Here is a 19211-nt window from a genome sequence, read left to right on the forward strand (position 1 = left end):
AAGAATAGACTTTCGTGAATATTGTATACCTAGATCTATTTTTTTGACAAATTCTCAATTCCTGAAAGCACTTTGTCCTTTAAAATGCGCGTTTGTTTACTTTAATATCCAAATCTCTTATTCCACTGAACCGGTCATGTTAAAATCTGCAGGCGATTTTTGTTAAGTCGATGAATGCACATTCAGGATATTTGTTAAGTTGATCTGGTCAATGAGTCATATAGCGCGGATAAACATGAGTATTACATTATTATTCTGCATAATTATGTCAGAAAGCGACCTGTAAGTCTGGAATCTCGGAAATTTCAGATTCTTCTGCAACAAGGACAAAGCAAACAAAACTATTATTAATACACAACCACTAAAACCGCTTAAAAATCAAGTGACGAGCGGCTGATGCTTGACAAAATCCCTCCCCTTCCCGCTTCCCAGCAATTATCACTACCATTTTCCATTGGGGTTTTGCACCAAAATTAGATAAGAATTCAGGTAAAAATTTTGCTCATTATTTACACTAAATGAAAAGAATAAGTAACAAATAACAAGTGCATGGACGACAGGTCCTAAGTGCATGAGCTAACTTCCGTTTCTGAGAGACCTTACGATCATGACAAGTTCCTCGCGCTGTGCTTCCACTTCTGCAAAACTGAGACTCATATTGAAATAGCGCTCACGCATGTCTTTGAGCTCTGTTTCAAGAGATGTCACTTTGTTCTTATAGTCCTCCAAGTCTTTCATCATTTCGCCAAGGGTCCCGAGTTTCTCAAGTGTTGACGCACATATATTTGATGGTTCACATAAAAGACTGCACAAGGTAATAAAGACAAGGTCTTAGGTCAGTGCTGTGCAAAGGCCAAAAGGGCAATATGTGGAGACTGAGACCCCAGCTAAGGTACTCAATGACCTCAGGGAGCAGCTTCTGTTGCAGTCATGGTTTAATTTGACTGATCAAGTAATTTTTGCCTCGTTATATTTCACGGTTAGCCAACAAAGAACTGAATAACGAATGGGCTCTTGGTCTCACATCTCATGGACATCAAGTTGAAGGATGTCACCTCCACTCACAGAAACAGAAAGCAACAAAATGCCAGTCTTAGGTAAAATCTGATAGCCGTACTGGTGCTTTGTACCATATTAAGGTGATTTCCCAGATACAAATGCTGTTTGTTTATGCTCCAACTTCCTAAGAGAAGAGAGAGAGAGAGAGATACATCTTACCTTTTTAGTTGTACCTTGTACAATTTGTTTGCCTCCAAAGCTTCAGCCAGCTCGGTTTCTAGAATCTGGATCTTCAAGGCATCATCATTACAGCCTGCGCTTCCCTTGTGCAATTTTACACACTCAACTTCATGGTCCACCTGAAATGCACAAATATCAAGCAATGAAATCTGCTGCAATCATTCAGTTTCTAAACACGAAGAAGGGAATTAAAACTTTCAGCAGCAAGCTGGCACTCATAAGATAGTAATTCCCTACTTTTGCTTTCTATCTGTGCATGTTCTGTTTGTTCGGTTACTTTCTACATCTCAATCTGGAGAAATGGTAAAATTTCACAGTTGGTACAGCTGGCATCGCAGGTGCACATTGAGCTCAAAATAACTGCTGAAACTAACATAATATCCTGGGCATTTTTCTCTCCCAACAATAAGACTTCGAAACACTTCTTTGTGTTTCTCAACAATTCAAAATATGCATCTGGCAGGGGAAATCAAATGCATCACCAGGTACATAAAAGAAGTAATAAGCACAAAGATGCATGGAAGGAAAACATTCAATCGGGCTCATTATGCTCACGGCAATGTGCTATTAAAGAGAGAATCATACAGCTTCCAATGAAGAAATCCAGACCAACAGCATCAGATTGAAATTAAATCCAAGGAATCATTTAGAAAAACAATGTTCATAATGTTTGCAACGGGAAATCATGAAAGAAAGAAATACGATGCAACAGAATAGCTTGTGGTTGTTCTAAATCGGTTCCAAACTAAAAACCAACTCGGATGAAGCAAACAATTTCCTTAATTTCACCATGTACATGGTACACCAGATAAAAGCTTAAAAGTTCCGAAGGAGAAATTGACCCCTGCATAAGAATCAACAAGCTACTAGCAGGCAGCAGGATTCAGCATCAAGATAATGGTGTTAGGTCACATGGATGCATCCCTTCCCACGCCCATGAGAAAAAAGAAAATAAATAGTATATTACTTTCGAGTGAACAAAATGAGAAAAGGGACTAGCAGCACAAAATAGATACAACAGAAACCAGAAAAATGTCAGTCCCATATTTCATCTACAAGGAACAACAAAAGCAAACAGCATGGTACGACAGAAACTAAACTCTGTTTTTCCACTTACATGATCATCTAAATTGTGCTTTTCTGGTGGCAGCTGTGACTGGTCAATGCTTGTACATGGCATCGTCGTTCCTCCATTCTTGCTGAGTGTATCGACATCATCCTGACCAGTTCATATTACCAAGAGATTGAGAAAAGAAGCATCACAATTATTTTATAGAAAATTAAATCAGAAAAAAATTTTACCTCAACAATCTGTATCTTCTCACAGAAAACACCAACATCTTTTACTCCATCATCCTGATTATATGATTCTTCACCAGTTGACCCCGTTAGGACTCCCTTCTCCTCCCAAACTGGGCCTTCAATTTTCAGCGAAAGCTCCTTCTGAAGAGAAGAGATTTTCTTTTGTGCTTCATCTTTCTCCTTTTCAAGCAACTGAACCTTACGCTGGAATTGGCTATTTGCCCGCTTAAAGCGGATAATTTCGTTTCTAAGTTCTGATTCGTTAGTAGACAATGCTTCCTTTGCAGCTAGATCACCTTCTAAACGCAGAATCTTTTCTTCCAAAGCTTCCCTACTACGTTTGGCACTTTCTCCCTCAGTTATAGCCTTCTGCATTTTCAAATTTTTTTCAGTTAGCACCATCTTCTCTGACTTCAGTTCATCATAATCTGCAGATATTGATTCCAGAGAAGCTTCTAGTCTGTTCTTTTCAAATGTAACTTCATCAAGGGAGCTCCTAAGTGACAAATTTTCGTCTTTAAGATGCACTGCCTTCTGTATCTGATCGCTCAGACCATCAATTTCTTCCATTAGCTTTTGCCTATCATATTCCAGCGACCTTAGCTTTAACTCCAGTTCATTAGCCACCTTTTTTGAGTTACCATCACTAAGTCTTGTATCCTCTAGCACTTTCTGCATATGTTCAAGATCAACCTTGAGGCTTTGCTCATTTTGCTTAGAAGCAGCAAGTGAACCCATCAACTCCTGCACCTTGGTTTCAGACTGCAGCCTAGTGGTGAAAAGTTCAGTTTCACAACGTTTAACCTTATCATGTACTTCTTGCAGAACACATTCAAGCCTTCGCCTCTCACTTTGTAGCTGTGATATTTGAAGTACTGCATTAGAAGCTTGGTTCTCCCTTTGGTCATCAGTCATCGACAGTTGTGCTTTAAGGCATTCGACCTCACCTTGAAGGCTCTGAATTTCAACCTTCATATCCAAACTCAACTGATTCAGTAGGTCCTCTGACTGATGGAGTTTCTCAGTAAGTTCCTTGGACTGCATGGTGAGATCCTCTGCTTCGGAGGAAAATGAATTCTCTCTAAGAGCAACATCATTCTGAATGGAGTCAAGTTTCATCTCCAAGAGCTCAACATTCTCCAGGAAAATAGAAAACTTATCTTGCATTGCACGGAATTTTCCCTCTAGGCTTTCACAGTTATCATGCAGGTCAAGTCTTTGTCTTCTTAGCTCTGTATTCAATTTCTGGAGGGATTCACAATCTTTTTCAAGGCATTCAACTTTTTCTTGCAATCTGGACTGAGCACGTCTGGCAAGTTCAGCTGCTTCTTGAGCTTCAGAAAATCTTGTCTGTGTTTCTATTAACTTTAACTCTAACTCTGCCTTCTCCTTGCCAAGATTATTTTCAATGGTTTCTCGCTCATTTTGAAGGTCTGATATTTGACACTTGTAATTTTCAATTGCTAATCTACTTGATTCTCTCTCTTCTGTTAAGTACCTTAGTTGAGCTTCCAAGCCTGAAATACGCTCCGATAAATGTATATTTTCTTCTTCCAGTTCAGATAGTTGGGCTTCCACTTCTTCCTTTACATTTTCTAGCTCCACTGACTTATTCTCAAGAGACCTCCTTGCAGAAATATGTGAATCCACACTGCTAGCTAGCATTCTTAAATCTTGACGCGCATCATCCAAGAATTTAGAAGCAAGACCACTTTCCCTGAGCACATCTTTTAAACTCTCATCCAAACAATCCTTTTCCTTTTTTAGCTTTTCAATATCAGTTGTCAGATCCTGATTTTCAAGCCTCAGAGTTTCCATCTCTTCATTTTTGGTGGACAATTCAGTCTCGAGGTCGAGCACCCTACACCTGCATGCAGCCTGCTCTTTATTCAGCTCCCCAATTTCATGTTGCAAATTCATGTTCATGGTTTCTAGTTGTTTTACTGAATTAACAAGATCACCTATTCTTGTTTCGTGATCTTTCAGCAACTGATGCGTATCTGAACCATTTGCACCTCCTCGCTGCTTGGTCCCTGAATCAACTTTTGAAAACTTAAGACTGCACTCAAGAACTTTTGCCTCCAAATCTTTGTTCAATTCATGAAGCTGGTTAAATAAACCCTTGGCCTCCTCCATCAAATCGGCATCCTCAAGAATACAGCCCTGGAGTAGGTCTACTCTATTCTCAATTTCAGAGTTTTCTAGGGTATACCATTGACTGTTTACAAGTTCAGAAGATGCCTTTAGTTGCTTTTTAACCAGGGACATAACCTCTAAGAATTCGTCCTTCAAACCATGTTGCTTGACTTTTCCTGGGTTCGAGGCATTAACATCTCTCCCCTCTGCAATGCCCTTTAGCTCATATTTTGCTGGTTGTTGAGATAAGGCTAAGTTATCTTCAACTTCTGCAATAGTTCCAGGCATTCCCTTGTTCACTTCTTTCATCTTTAATATAAGCTCCAAATTTTCATCAGTCAGTTCACTGCAGTCTCTCTCAAGTTCTTGGACTTTAGCCTTTAATGCCTCAATTTCTTCAAGTAGTTCAGAATTTTCACCACTTACTGTAGTCTGCAGAGGATGGTTGCCAAGCAAGCCTGCGACCTGAGCCTCCAGTTCGCTAATTTGTTCTTCCTTTGCAGACAATTTCTGTTTCTCTGTATCAAGATTTAATACAGTTTGGTCCTTGAGATTTCTTTCATACTCAATCTCCTTCTGCTTGTCATCAATGTCTTTTTGAAGAGACAGAATAACTGATTTCATTTCTTTTTGAGATTGAAGAAGTTCCTGCAACTGGATATGTAGGTTGTCATTTTCACTGACCTTTTTGTCTTGTAACTTCGGAATTATTCCATCATCATCTTTGTCATGTGTTGATATCTTCTCTATCTCTAGCCTCTGCTCCTCAATGGTCTCTTCAAGTTCCTGTATTGCAGAAATAAGGTCCATATTTGATTCTTGAGTTTTTGATAGCTGTAAAGCAAGGTTAACATTGCACTCTTTCTGATATTCAATTTCTTGTTTCATTTCCATTAATTGGTTTTGTACATCCTCTTCATGAATCATTGAATTGTCTTTAAAAGAATTCTTTTCTTTAGAAGCTTGCGATGCCTTCAAGTTATTTAGTTCGAGCTTCAATCTATCACGCTCCACACATGCTTCAGAAACTTCAACACCAAGATTTTGGTTAAGCTCAGACTGATCAGAAAGTTCCTTCCTGAGGCTGGCAACTTCGCGCTTTAGTTTTTCAGCAGTCCTTTCCCACATCGAAGATTCTGATTGGAGCTCTTTAATTGTTGCTTCTGAAGCTTCCAGATAGGCTTTATGGTCTGCTGTCCTTGTATAGGATGCTGAATGTGCCTGTGGGGAACTCTGATCCATAATATTTAATCCCAAACTCTCTGTGTTAGCCACTGACCCCATTTCGCTAGAACCAAAAGATGAGGAATTTGATCTACGCCGCCTTTCAGCAAAACCAGCTTTAGATGTGCTACTTCTGGAGTCATCTAAATCTTGCCATGTTGTAAAGGCAGTGGTTGATGTCATGTCACCATTCAAGCTATCCCTAGAGGGTGTTCCCACAACTGAACTTTCTCTGGATGAAGAACTGTTTGTTGATGCTACCCTCAAGGAACTCGTGTCCTGATGGAAATGGGGAGAGAAACTGGTTAATAGAAAACAGAATATCAAATTGTGCTGCACATGTAAACAAAAGTGAGGGCCTCCATACACTTGAGGAACAAAATCATAGCTAAACACAAATCGAGTCATACAAACACTACTTGTTCAAGAAAAATAACAGTTTTAGAATAGAAACATTAATCAAACAAGTCATCCATGCATTCTTATGCAACTTTGAATATTGAATCTATTCATATGGTTCTTCATATCTTATGATATCACTACAAAATGGGTTATCAATATATCCACCTTCCCATTGCACATATGCATCTATTATGCGATCTTACCATAGAATGAATTCCTTATTTATTTATCTCCAGAGAAGCTTGGGAACTTGTGACTGAGCCCATCCACTTCCGACTTTCTGCAGTCGCTACCTTATATACTAGTAGTTGCTATTTTGGTAAATCATAAGAGAACCAGTACGGTAGTACCAGCTCCATTTATCAGACTGCTTGAGGATCCATCTCATGACATAAAAGGATCAATAAGTTTTGTAACTAATCTACAGTGTAAGAATAGAAAATTTCACTTCCTCAGCTTCAAAGATGGCTTATTAGAATCTTCAATTATTACAGTTCACAGCAATAAAGGTGTTTTTGGCATTAAAGGATAGTCCTTTTGCAATTGGCGGACCAGTAAGGCTGCTGTTAACAGATATCAATAGATCAGACCTCAGGTTAATTGGAGAAATTAGTAGGAGCTGATATACAAGATTCAGTCGTGCATCAATTGGACCAAGGATCTTTTTAGGTTCTTTCAATTTGTTTGATGAACCCAGGAATATCTCATTCCTATTCATGGAATTCTTAGCTACACATTGAATGCAATGAGAAGCCCAGATGGTTATAGTTTGCAAACTGCTTGTCAAAACTTTATGATTATAACAGACCATTATGCTTCATACAATGATTACAATCTAACATACCAATTATCTGTATTACTGCTCTTTTTCTACCATAAACTCCACAAGGGTTAAGAAAATTTGATCTGACCTTTATGCCTCAGTGTCCACTCCAGTTCAGATAGTTATTTCTCCAAGTTGCTTCTCTCGTTATCAGCTACAACATCATATCCAGTATGGCTATTACAGACATTCAGTATGAATGTAATCAGCCAAGTTGATTACTACTAAGGTACTTTTATATACATCATCTCTATGGTTCAAGTTCAGCTGCATTCTCCATCCTTCAAATATACAGCTGATGGCCAGGATAGATGTGGCAATCTTCTTTGTTATTCAAGCACTTTCTAAGCTATCACAAGGCCATCCACAGTAACCAGTACATATGTTCTGACTAAGCTAATTATGACATTAAACACACGAACCTTTCTTGTTTAAGTAGAGGAAGGAACATACACATGATAGTAACATCCAATCACCAGCTGCTGCCTAAATCAAAATTTTCTGAATCAGCTACTGCATCAATTAGTTATGTTCAGAACCTAGCTATTTTATGTGGCTGAGTGATTTTTTATTCTCCTGGAAAATTTAGACCGAGTTAGTTTTCAGAAGCTGCAGAAACATCAAATATTTCAACCTCGTATTGTCACTGGCAACATGGACTTGATCTTATTTTTTATTCTTTGAGAAAAATGTAAAATGAAACCTGAAAAAAGTGAAGTCTATTTTTATCAACTCGGGAGTCGGGAACTATGTACATGTATTGCAATGAGAATTCAAGCATTTAAATACCGATTGTAGATATTATCTCAAACTATAACAGGCAGGTACAAGGCAGGAAAGAGTCGAAGAACTACAAACTTATTAGAGTCTACTTAAAATTTGAAGAATAGTATCTTCAAGGAAACCACATCTGCTTAGAAAAATAAATGATCTAGGATTCATTCACACAGAGAAAATCACATAAAGAACACTCAAATAAGAAGTTAGTGCTCTCCGCTTGATTCAGTCTACAAATAAAATGAGTTACGGGTATGTGACTAACCCTTCTTCCTGAACCATGTTGACTAGTGCCATCCAGATGCTTGCTAGAGTTAGTTCCAAAACCTCCAGCAGAAATTTCTTCAGATTGAGAATATTCGTGCATATCATCGTATTCAGCAGTGAATCCATCAGCATCTGAAGATTGTTGACTCCTGTGCCTCCTGCCCCTGGAAAAAAATTAGAGAAATATCGTTGATAAAAATCTCATACTAGAATAACTTTCGCTAAGTAAACTCAATCCAACAACAGTGAATGACCTTAATCTTGCTTTTGGAGTAAGACACTGAATGCTGACCTGAAAAACATTAAAAGAAAAGTGTACATATTCATTTCAAAGAAAATAACAGGAGACTATAGAGAACATTGGAGGATAATTGAAGATGTACTGAGTGGGTTTTTGATATGTTGTGGAATAGGCCCTCAAGGAGTTAGGACTGTGATTCTACATCCATTCATAGTGATGGTTCAACCAGTTCTTCAGCTTCTCACTTGACATCAATAGTATAGTTTCCGCTTATTTGTCATATATGATCTCATATTACTCAAGGAGACAAAAGAATCTTCAAACTTTAGTAATTAGTCATTTTTCATGTAAAAGTACATGAGCAGGGGAATGGAGTAGTGTTTGAGACTGTGGCTGAATATGTTCCTCCTATGAGCTCTGAGGAATCATTCTGGAGAAAGAAAACCATAAAAATGTGTATATGTGCTTACTTGCAGGACCGTCCCATAATTGCACTTGTTCAGGGGCACTAAGATTGGTTCTGGATCTTTTGAAGTCATATGATCTACCAAATTGATGACAGCCTCTCCAAGGATACCTGATCTAGCTGATCCCTGCATATTTCATTAAGATCTCATTACACAAAGTTTAACGATGAATGAAGAAAGCAGTCAACTCTAACAAAATTATGAGAAAGAACAACAATGTGCACGTTCATGATATATAATTTGGCAGCATACAGGCATCTAACCATGGCAACAACAAACTTAAATAGCTGTTCTTCATTGTCTTTTGACGTATCATCTTGAGAAGGCGATACAAACTCTGAGAATGTCTCCGTCCATTGACAGGTCCCATCTCGTACCAATGATCTATTGGACTTGGCAATTATTTTCCCTGTTTCCACGGAGACAATTGTCACCACAAGCCTATCCCATCCTCTAGGAACCTGTTAAAACTGAATTTAGTTCAGTAGCAGACAGAAAAATAAGGAAATAATAGCCTAGGAAAAAAACCAAGTGAAAACTGTACAATCCCATACTCTAAGACGCACTATTGGACCTTCAATTATACAGCTAATAGAGATCGCATGCTAGATAATAAACAAGTGCGCTCTTACTAATGTCAAAATACTGTGGACGCGAACAAGTTGGAAATAATCTTGGGCAATGCTGTCATCAAGCAATACACGTTTCAATTTAGAAACGAAACTTCGTAGGGAAAAGATTAAAACGACAATAATAAGGGCAGAAATTAATCGGCAACGGGGAAATCTTGAGACCGCTAGTAACGAAAAAATTCTTCTCCTGCGCAACCCATAAAATAAAACATTTTTAAGCATCCAGTTGAACTATCTTATACTCTGAACGACGAACACAGACCAGCACCTTGTTGCCATCAAATGCATCTTATTTCTCTTGGTAGACTTGATAGTAATTTCTAATTGTAAGAATTGGTATCCATTCTTACATATGCAGGATATTTTCAAACATTCTCCGAAAGACTTCCGGTCTTGTTAGTGCATTGATCAATTCACCCACATTGAAAAGTAAATGGAATAACCTTCCTGTTATCTCCTTAATTGGTTAGCCCAAGATCCCCTCATTGTGCTTTTTCTCGAATTCTGCAACCAACCTACAGAATAATTATTGGTTGGGATACAGAATTTCACTTGCTAGGGAACTAAAATATCATCTCGAAAGGGAAAAAAAGAACCCAAAGGTCACAGCGATCGTGCAACAAAACCAACTCAATAAAGAAGAAAAGCCAAAAACATCCGATAACCCAAAGACCACCACCATCCACCTCATCTGAAAATTCCGCGCAAACCGCATTAATGTAATGCTTCAAAGAAAACCCGACCTGATTTGCTTGGATCTGGGAGAATTTAAACTCGATTCTGTCTCCCGATTTCTCTGACTTGAACCTCTGCAATCTGCCGAACATCTTCTCCAGCCGCTTCTCTTCTCAAGGCCCGATCCTTCTCTAGCCCAAAGCAGAAGGGCAATCTCCCTTCCAACTTCTCGAAAGCATGAAAGACGGGTCACTTAATGAAAGGAGAGACCGGCAAAAGGCGGCAAATCCTTTTCTCTGTGGTTGGTTGCTTGCATTTTGGACGTTTCACTCAGGCGGTCATCTCTTAATTCTAGTGGTACCCAACTTGGACGCCTTTGCGGTGTGGCCTTCAGAAGTAAGGATCACCACACTCTTCGTGGTGCCTGTTCTCTCCGTTCTTGCTCCCAAAACCACTGCAGCGAACCAAACAAGGGACCTCTCAGCTTCCTGCGAATGATCTCGTTCTCGTTATAATGTAAAAAGAAGAAAGAAACGATTCTAACGCTATAGCCTATGCTTAGTTGTAGATTTTCTTGTTTGGCGCCATTATGCCATCACCACCAGAAGGAAGAAACAAAGAGGAGGAGGATTTATCTGCTGCCTGAAGACCGTTCTACGCCGTGGATCACGGGGTTCTTGATTGGTTATACCGTGGACTACTTGATCCAATAGCTTCACCGTTTCATTTTTGCGTAACAGAGGCGCAATAAATACATAACAAAATAAATTTGATCTTGATCGAGCGATTAAAGAAATGAGACCGTTTACCAGAAATCTACACGTTTTCTTCGAAAGTTCACACGTTTTGAAGGAAAAGACTTCAATCAAAACTGCACCAACTTCCATTTTTTTTGTTATTAAACTCATTTCCCTGGTAGCTTCTCGTTCTTTGATGACAACCAAGAATCCAGTAAATTCAAGACCTCGCCGTTTTTGCCTTGCTCAGAAATCCTTGGTTTTAAAAAATAATTGAATCATTTTCTTTCTTTCTGCAATAATATAAGCGCTATAGGGGAGAATTTTTGTTCTACTTTCATATGAAATTTTTAGGATATGAGATTCATAGATTTCAGATTACGATGGTAAGTTAGACTTTTTTTTTTTTGTCAACACGAAAGGAAATATAAGGACTTCAAATGTGGATTTAAACTCTTAACTTAATATCTTTAGTTTGATGAATGATATCTTTTAGTATTAATTTTTTGATAAAAAGCATGTCACATCTGATTCATTCATTTAAAATTTAAAGCAATAAAACCTCCTAAAACAATAGCAATAAAACTTTTTTTTTTAATTTTAAGAAATACTTCATACAGGTTGAAATATACAGGAGGAAAACACAAGTTTTTATCCAATTGCCTCATGCTATGAACACATTTGTATTGATATAATCTGGCCATCTAACATCCAACTTGCCACACCTATTCCAAGATATGGAAAAATAATTCCGAATTAATGACATTTAAAATTGGCTAAATTTAAGAATATTTCTGTCAGACCTGGTCTGTGAATTTCTGAAAAGGGTTTAATAATTGAAGCTGAGCAGCCACTGTAACATGTCCCTTTCTCTGTATTCATTACATTTTCCAGGTTTTCCAAAATTACCAAGTTGGATCTGAATATTTATTTATTACAAATTTGCGTCGGTGGGCGTCCTGTTTAGGACCAAGTTAAATCATTGACCTTAATCTTGCTCAAATTATTTATTAGCCAGGGCCCAACCTTTTAGTTGCTGAGCTTAACAATAAGTGGACCATGAGGCAGTCATTGGAACATGACTACCAACTTAAACAAAAAGGTTTCTACTTTTGATAGAAATAAATGGAAAGAAGGGTTTTACAAATTTCTTGCATGTTTTGAGCAATCTTGTAAAAAAATTGGAAGCTGAATTGACTGTGAACCAACAAAAAAGTTCTATTCCAAACTTTAATTTATATATGTAAGTGACTGATTACCGATGAACTGAATAGATAGATTTACTCAAACATCTCAAAGGTTTAGTCGTGTTTGTAAGATTATGAAAAATCTTGAGATACATGAAGGGCTTATCAATAAATGGATTGTCTTAGTTCTTAGCCTTTTTTTATTAAATCCTGCAACAAAAATTTTTAGGGGTGAGTTAGGATTTGCCGAGCCAGGAGCCGAACCTGATGTGAAAGTGAGTTGTGTTATGTTTACAACTGATTAAAATTGGATAAACTAATTTAAGCATTCTTTGCAACACTGATTAGAAGAACCAAAAAATTGATCACCATGTTGAAAAAATTCACTTGTTGGAGTCACTTTCCTTCTTTTTCACTTTTTCTCAAAAGCACTAAACCTTTGGAGTTGGTGCAGCACATGGTGATGACAGTGTTGAATATATGCTCCAAGAATCATTCCTCATTTAAGTTTTCTTCTATCACAAAAGATCAAGAACATATAAGAGTGGTTGCTCTCTCTCTTTTCTTTCTCTGAACTTTCAAAAGCTGTATCAAGCAAGCAAGCTAATGTTGAAAGTTGCTTCCTACTGTAAAATTAAGGATGCCAAGCATCCAGAAAGAGCCAAATACATTGGAGATCAAGTTGGCATTAGATTCGATTCACAATTCCAATGCAAGTGCACTATGCAAGTTCAAACATCGACATACAACCCAAATATTTGGTGAAACAGAAACATTTTTATATGTAAAACTTATGAGGAATTGAAATCAGCCAGCTACTTCTGTGGCCGGATGTTTATTTTTCATCGTTAGAAACCAGCATAAAAGATTATTGACAATGATGGCCAGTCGTTTGGTCACGGTTTTTAGCGACGGAATGCATGCTTTCAACGGTTTCTAATAATACAAAATTTCACGCTTTCAACACTCGAGAGTGCAAGTCTTTCAGAAAGAGAAAAAAGAAACGGAAGACGTCGAAGCGCATAAGATACAACAGATATAAATGTAGTTAGATACCGTCGTGCATTCACTAAATCTTTACTAATAATGGTTTAATGCACGTCTAGACTGAGATAGTTAGTCCCAATTGATGGTCAATCCTTGGCTTAATCTTTCAGGATTTTTTCTTCCTTGACCAAAATTAAGATTTAAAAGCATACGTCAACTTGTCTAAAAGTTGCCACGAAAAAAAAAACCAGAAAATTCTGTCGCTCGCTCCACGCGAATCGTGCGTCTCATTTATTATAAAAGCAAAGATATGCAAATGAAAGAGAATGAGAAGAAGCCAAAAAGATTACACAATCAAAGGGACCAATGGTTCTCCACAGTATTAAACAATTATAAAATTGAGAAAAGAATCCAAAGGACCAAGGGAGTCCGAAGCATCTTTTCTTGGACAAAGTTCCGTTGACTATTTTTTTTTTCATGTTTGTTTTGTTTTAAACAGGATGTAGTTAGGGATTTCAATGAATCGGATTCAAATGGGATATATCATTAATCATATTTGTTTTTTTTATTTGAATTTCGATTTAGATTTGAATAATAACAAAGAAATGTCATATCCAAATCCAAAATCACATTTCACAATCCAAATTTCATATGTATCTAAGGTTTACATTCATATCTGAACCTGAATTCGAATGTTGAACCGAATCTAGTCGATTTTCTTAATCTGAATCCAACTAGTAATTGGATTTATTTACCATGTTCGCTTAGCAGATTCAGAACCAGATCATAATCAGATACGCATTGTTCAATTTACGGATCCAACATAATCAGATCTAGAATTCTAACTGGTGGGAATAGATCAACTAGTACTAACTTTTTATTTGAATATCTTATCTTTGGTGAAACTTATGTGTGACTGTCAAAAGGTAGGGCTAAAATTACACCACGTGAAAATTCTCGTACCTTTAGACATAGGACAAATTTCACCCTCATTTTGAGGTGAAATTGATATACGTATCTTTTATTTTCGGGTGAGGATTCCTCACCCTCTGATCGTCGTCGTGAACATGAACACTCCGAAGGGGTGATAATTTTACCTTAGGGAAATTTATCTCATTCAGCAATTACGGCCAAGGTGAAACTAATCCGCGCATGAACTTGGGGATCTAGATCCGCCAGTCGCATAGACATCCACACACACTCGACCATAGCCAAGTATTCTTTATCATAGAAAAAAAAAAAATATGTGTTTGAATCTAAACTCAGAATTTCATATTGTTTTTTGCACTTTTGGGTCAAACCCAGATAAACTCTTCACGTACTAAACTGTTTCAAAATCTACCTGCTTTCTTCTTCTTTCTTTAATGGTGTTTGGTAGGAGGGAACATTCGTCTCCTGGTAGAGGGACAGGACGAAGACTCCTGCTGCGCATATAATAAGGTTGGAGCCATAAATGGATTTCACCCAAATTTTCTTTTATAATACACAAGAACATAGATAACAATTTTAGTTCTTAGAAACCGTTTATTGGTAAGGAACACTTTGTGAGTATTACATAAATCTAGCCAAATTTATAGAACATTATTTCTAATGTTTCATAAATCTAGCCCAATTGTTAGAACATAATTAATGTTTTATGAATCTGGCACAATTATTAGAGTATATTCATGAGACACTGACAAAGTGTTCTAGATTCCAAACGACCCTTCATGGGTACAAGTTATTTTTGTCTTCAAAAGACAAGTTATTCTTGTCTTCAAACACACCCTTGGCTATTCTGCTGGATTTGAAGCTGTACTAATTTTCATAACACAACAGTTCCTCCCTTAAATTGATGGCAGTCAAACACGCATTGCCAATTTCTAGTTTTGGGCATTAAATGCATCTATAATTGAAATTCCAAGCCTCATTTCCCTTCCACCATATTGGAGGAAATCTCAACATGGACCACCTTCACAATTTATTGTGATATTTGCGACTCAAATTTCCTATCAGTTTTTTAGCTGTCTTCAAGACTCTAAGAGGAGGTCGTTTGGCACGAATAACAAATTGTTATTGTCGAGGTAGATTTACGAAAAATTATAACATAGTATTTCATAAATCTACCTCAAATATTAAGGCAGAATCATTGGATATAAACAATATATTTGAACGCCGAATCTTTTTTTCAGAATTTTTGCATAGGTCAAATTCAAATTAAAAATTTTCAAAACTGTAAGTATAATTTCTGTATGTTTGATATTTATGATAGCTAGCAATGCATATTATATGCATCTTCTTGGACCCATTTATTGAGTGGCTTCCCTATTCATTGCCATAAGGGCCACACAATTTTGTGAGTCATAATTCAAAGCAACTTGACTTGGGATAAGACAACATTAGCATGCATCCATCACATTAAATACCCTCACATGGCTTCAGCCTTCTAGCTGGCTGGGAAATTGCTTGAATTTGTCCAAGTACAGATTTTTTTGTTATTTTCCCATTTTTTGAGCATTTTTTTTATAATTTTTAAAATTTGTTGGCAATGAAAGAGGAGGACCTTTTCTAGCAGTCTTCAACTCATAGTCACAAAAACCTATGCTTTCTAAAAATGGCCTGATAAGTAAAAAAAAATGGAAACAAAAAAAAAACGTCTTTCCCTAATTTTTTGAAAAAAAAATCCAAAATGATTTTTGTTTGTTTTCTAATTTTTATTATTTTACAATATTTTTGTTTTAAAGTCTAAAACGTAAGTTAAAATATTTATCTTCATGTCTATCACTACCAAAACGTCAATTTTTAGGCTTTTTATTTACTTTATTTTTCTAATTCTTAGGATTTTTGCTTGTTTAAAAAAAATTATCAAAACTTTCCTTAGATTTTCAGCTTTATCGAAAAATCTTGCTGTTACGATATTTGTAATTATGCTTATGCTAATAAAATGTATGAAACGTTTTGGTTGTTTGTAGGATGTGAAGTCTTTTTGAATCTTTTTTAGTGGAAGGTTGAATTGGTTTTCTCAAATGGTTGCCATTCATTAGCAGCACCCTTGAGAAAGAGAGAGCCAATAAAATGAGAAATTATAGTAAAATTTGGAGACAAGAAGTCCTTTAAATACAAAAACAAATCGCAAAAAAAAAAAAGGATAAAATATACAAGACAACCACACATTAAAAAAGAAATAAGAGAGGTAGTGAGAGAGTGGATAAATGAAAAGAGAAACGAGCAGGGACTGAGTCAAGGGGGCCCAGTAGGCCTCCCTCAATTTTTTTTTTAAATTTACATATAAATTCTTTTAAAAAATATTTATTTTATTTAAAAATTTTAAAAATAATGTTCTAGTCAAAATTTTGAAACTATAATTTGACCTTTGTCTCAAAAATTTGTGTCTCCGTTCCGAAAAAAGAGAGGAAGAGAGTACAAAAAATTTAAAACTTAGAAGATGTCTTGACGCGACGAGCGCGCGTAGACCTGAAATAATGATCTGAATGCATGAAAAATTTGTTCGCAGAAAGATCTCAAGTCTTTCTTGATGTGTTTTTTAATCGATGGGAGAAACGCGTGTTTGCCGCGCGCAAAATTTTTCATAAAAGAACCTTCAAGAGTTCAAAAAAATTTTCACCGACGGATGAAAATACAATCCTTTCCGGAACATGTCAACATGTTTGTCTTAAAAAAAATACATGTTTCATGTTTGGCCGCGCTTTATTCTCTAATCGATCTTCTACAGTTTAGGTTGTGTTTTGATAACATTCTTAAAAAAATGTGGTTATGTGAAAATCCGGTTATCTTACCAACTTTTGAATCTCTTTTCCAAACGATAGATTGTTAACCTCTTGTTCACTCAGAAACAGTTTGCATCTTTGATAACAAAATCTATTGTTTTTTACCTTTAAAACAGCTTTTGAACGCGTCACCTAAATCGGCCCTTAGCGTCGACCATTTGTTTAAATCAAATCGGTGGCAAATAGATTCTAAGCCTTCGGCTAACATAAGAATGTGTGCATGTTGTATACCATTGATTTTAGTTTTTTTCAAATGATTGCATGGTTTTAATTTATGTATAAAATGAGATCCTTTACCTGAAAATTCGTGGATCTCATTTTATCCTGAAAGAAATGTTGACCAGACCATTGTTCCTGGGAAACGTGAAAACGTTTATAGGATGGAGATTGGTGTTTGATATTTCGGGATCTACTTTTATAATCTTTAGCATGTTTCCCCAGATAGGTGATGCTTTTGTCCTCCATGATCTTTGTTCTTTTCTTTTTCATTCTTTTCGCCTTTTCTTTGGTCTCTGCTTTACTTTTATCTTCAGGAAACATTTAATCCAAGAAGTTGGAAACCACGACGTTTAATCTCTCTCATGTAAAATTTCCAAAGATCTGTTCTTCAGCTAACAGGAACGTCTCGAGCTAATTAAGGACATTCCAAACCATGAAAACAGTTAATGTTAGATACAGTCGGCCAGTAACATCTTTTGTGTGATCTTGAAGCCAATGGAATCATATGATCTTTATGCAATTACGTCCAAAGAGTAAAAAATTTCTGCCTGTTGGTCGAAATTGATTTTAATTTATAGATGTGATCATGGTAGTTCAGAACCAAAAATGCATTCTGACTATACAGAATATATTGAACAGTGATGACAGCAATACAGTGATATACTGCAGCTTCAGTTACAGAGCGGTCATCGGTCTTAACATAATGTGTGATCCTTCTAACTTTTGAACAAAGAACAAGAAATCCCACTCTAAAAAAATGTGTCTGATGCATGAAGAAAAGAATAAGAGACAGGCAAGCCAGTTCAAAAGTAACGGCAAGGCCTTTCGGAGCTAAAAGAGCTAGAGAGAATTGCTTAGACTGCAATCATCCTGGACTGAAGGATAACGAGGGAAAAAAGGAAAAAACAACTAGAAAAGCCATCCTTCACATTCTCATTTACAGCACATACTAAACCAATTCATGTGATCAAAGAATCTCTTTACACAAACAGAAGGCCAGAGCAGAGCCTTTAAGACACTTCTCCATCTTGTTACTTGGATAAGGCAATTTTTGCAGTACTACAGTGCTACCTCCGAGATGGCAGGTGGAGCAGCAAATAGCAGAGTCATGTCGCCGGGTTCAAGGCATCACCGGCGGCGAGTTTTGAGATGCATTGCAGTCACTGCCTTATCTATAATAGTCTTAATTGGCTTAGCAGTGTTGATCATCTGGCTTGTTGTTCAGCCTTCTAATGTGGCATACACCCTTGAGAATGCGAAAGTTTCAAATTTCAATTTGTCAAGCCAGAAGCTGAATGCCACATTTGCCTTGGACATGAAAGTCAGGAATCCAAACAAGAGGATCGAAATCGCCTACGAGTCGATCGATGTAACAGTGTGGTATGATGACCAGACGATTGCTCTAGGCAGCATTTCCGGGTTCGTCCAGCCACGGCGAAACACGACGAAACTGGATGCAGTAGCTGTAGCTGATGCAACGCCACTTCAGACCAAGGCATGGAACGACATGAAGCAACAGAACAGCTCAAAGCATGAGATCGACGATGTGGAGGTGAGGCTGATGTCTGAACTTCGTTTCAAAGTCGGGCTGTGGAAATCAAAGAAGTATAGATTGAAAGTGTCTTGTTGGATCAAAGCACTACCATTAGGCTCTTCGTCAAGGGACATTGACAGCATTGACTGTGATGCTGAGATCTAATGTTACTGAATAATGGTTATGGAGTATTGGATCTGGGTTTTCTCAATTATTAGGATCATGATCGAGAGTGGTTCTTGTAAACTGGAAGACTGTTTTCTTTCCTTGTGCCATTGTCATTTCTTATTCTTCTTGTGCAATTGAATGATATTTGATTTCTTGGTTCTTTATTCTACACTAGTCATGCATAGGGTTTAATGCATTTTCTTTTCTTCTTGTATTCTTCATGATGTATGTACGTCTAGCCACGACGCGTATGTTTCAATGAGAAAAGAATGTCTTGTAGTTTTCTCATGTCCTGCGGTAACAGATTGGTGAGAAGCATGTATCATACTTTCTACACACTTAGTTATATGCTTGATTCAAATTTTTTAGTATTCATAGCTGAAGAAGGCCCTACACTGGCAGCAGTAATTAGTTTTTCTGGGCAGTT

At 37.0% G+C, this 19211-nt stretch overlaps 2 protein-coding genes across 5 annotated transcripts; one reads left to right on the forward strand and one right to left on the reverse strand.

Moving 5' to 3' along the window:
• Positions 1–230: 230 nt before the first annotated feature.
• Positions 231–10895, reverse strand: LOC116265563 (sporulation-specific protein 15-like). Of its 4 annotated transcripts, none has more exons than XM_031646257.2 (10): positions 10730–10895; positions 10254–10639; positions 9142–9339; positions 8882–9004; positions 8425–8462; positions 8169–8334; positions 2542–6180; positions 2357–2458; positions 1219–1358; positions 231–805 (listed from the first exon to the last, which is right to left on the reverse strand). In XM_031646257.2, exons 2-10 carry the CDS (start codon positions 10335–10337, stop codon positions 577–579), a joined length of 4719 nt encoding a protein of 1572 aa, XP_031502117.1. In that variant the 5' UTR covers positions 10338–10639; positions 10730–10895; the 3' UTR covers positions 231–576. The 4 variants fall into 4 exon arrangements, with proteins under 4 accessions (XP_031502117.1, XP_031502118.1, XP_031502119.1 ...); XM_031646258.2 differs by adding an exon at positions 9954–10025 and having other exon boundaries at positions 9131–9339; positions 10254–10895; XM_031646259.2 differs by lacking the exon at positions 8425–8462 and adding an exon at positions 9954–10025 and having other exon boundaries at positions 10254–10895.
• Positions 10896–18105: 7210 nt separating this feature from the next.
• On the forward strand, positions 18106–18950 carry LOC116266129 (NDR1/HIN1-like protein 10). The gene has a single exon (XM_031647230.2). The coding sequence runs from the start codon at positions 18161–18163 to the stop codon at positions 18779–18781; it is 621 nt and encodes a 206-aa protein (XP_031503090.1). The 5' UTR covers positions 18106–18160; the 3' UTR covers positions 18782–18950.
• The last annotated feature ends 261 nt before the right edge of the window (positions 18951–19211 follow it).

Source organism: Nymphaea colorata, chromosome 12, assembly GCF_008831285.2.
Source record: "Nymphaea colorata isolate Beijing-Zhang1983 chromosome 12, ASM883128v2, whole genome shotgun sequence".
NCBI classification, from domain to species: domain Eukaryota; kingdom Viridiplantae; phylum Streptophyta; class Magnoliopsida; order Nymphaeales; family Nymphaeaceae; genus Nymphaea; species Nymphaea colorata.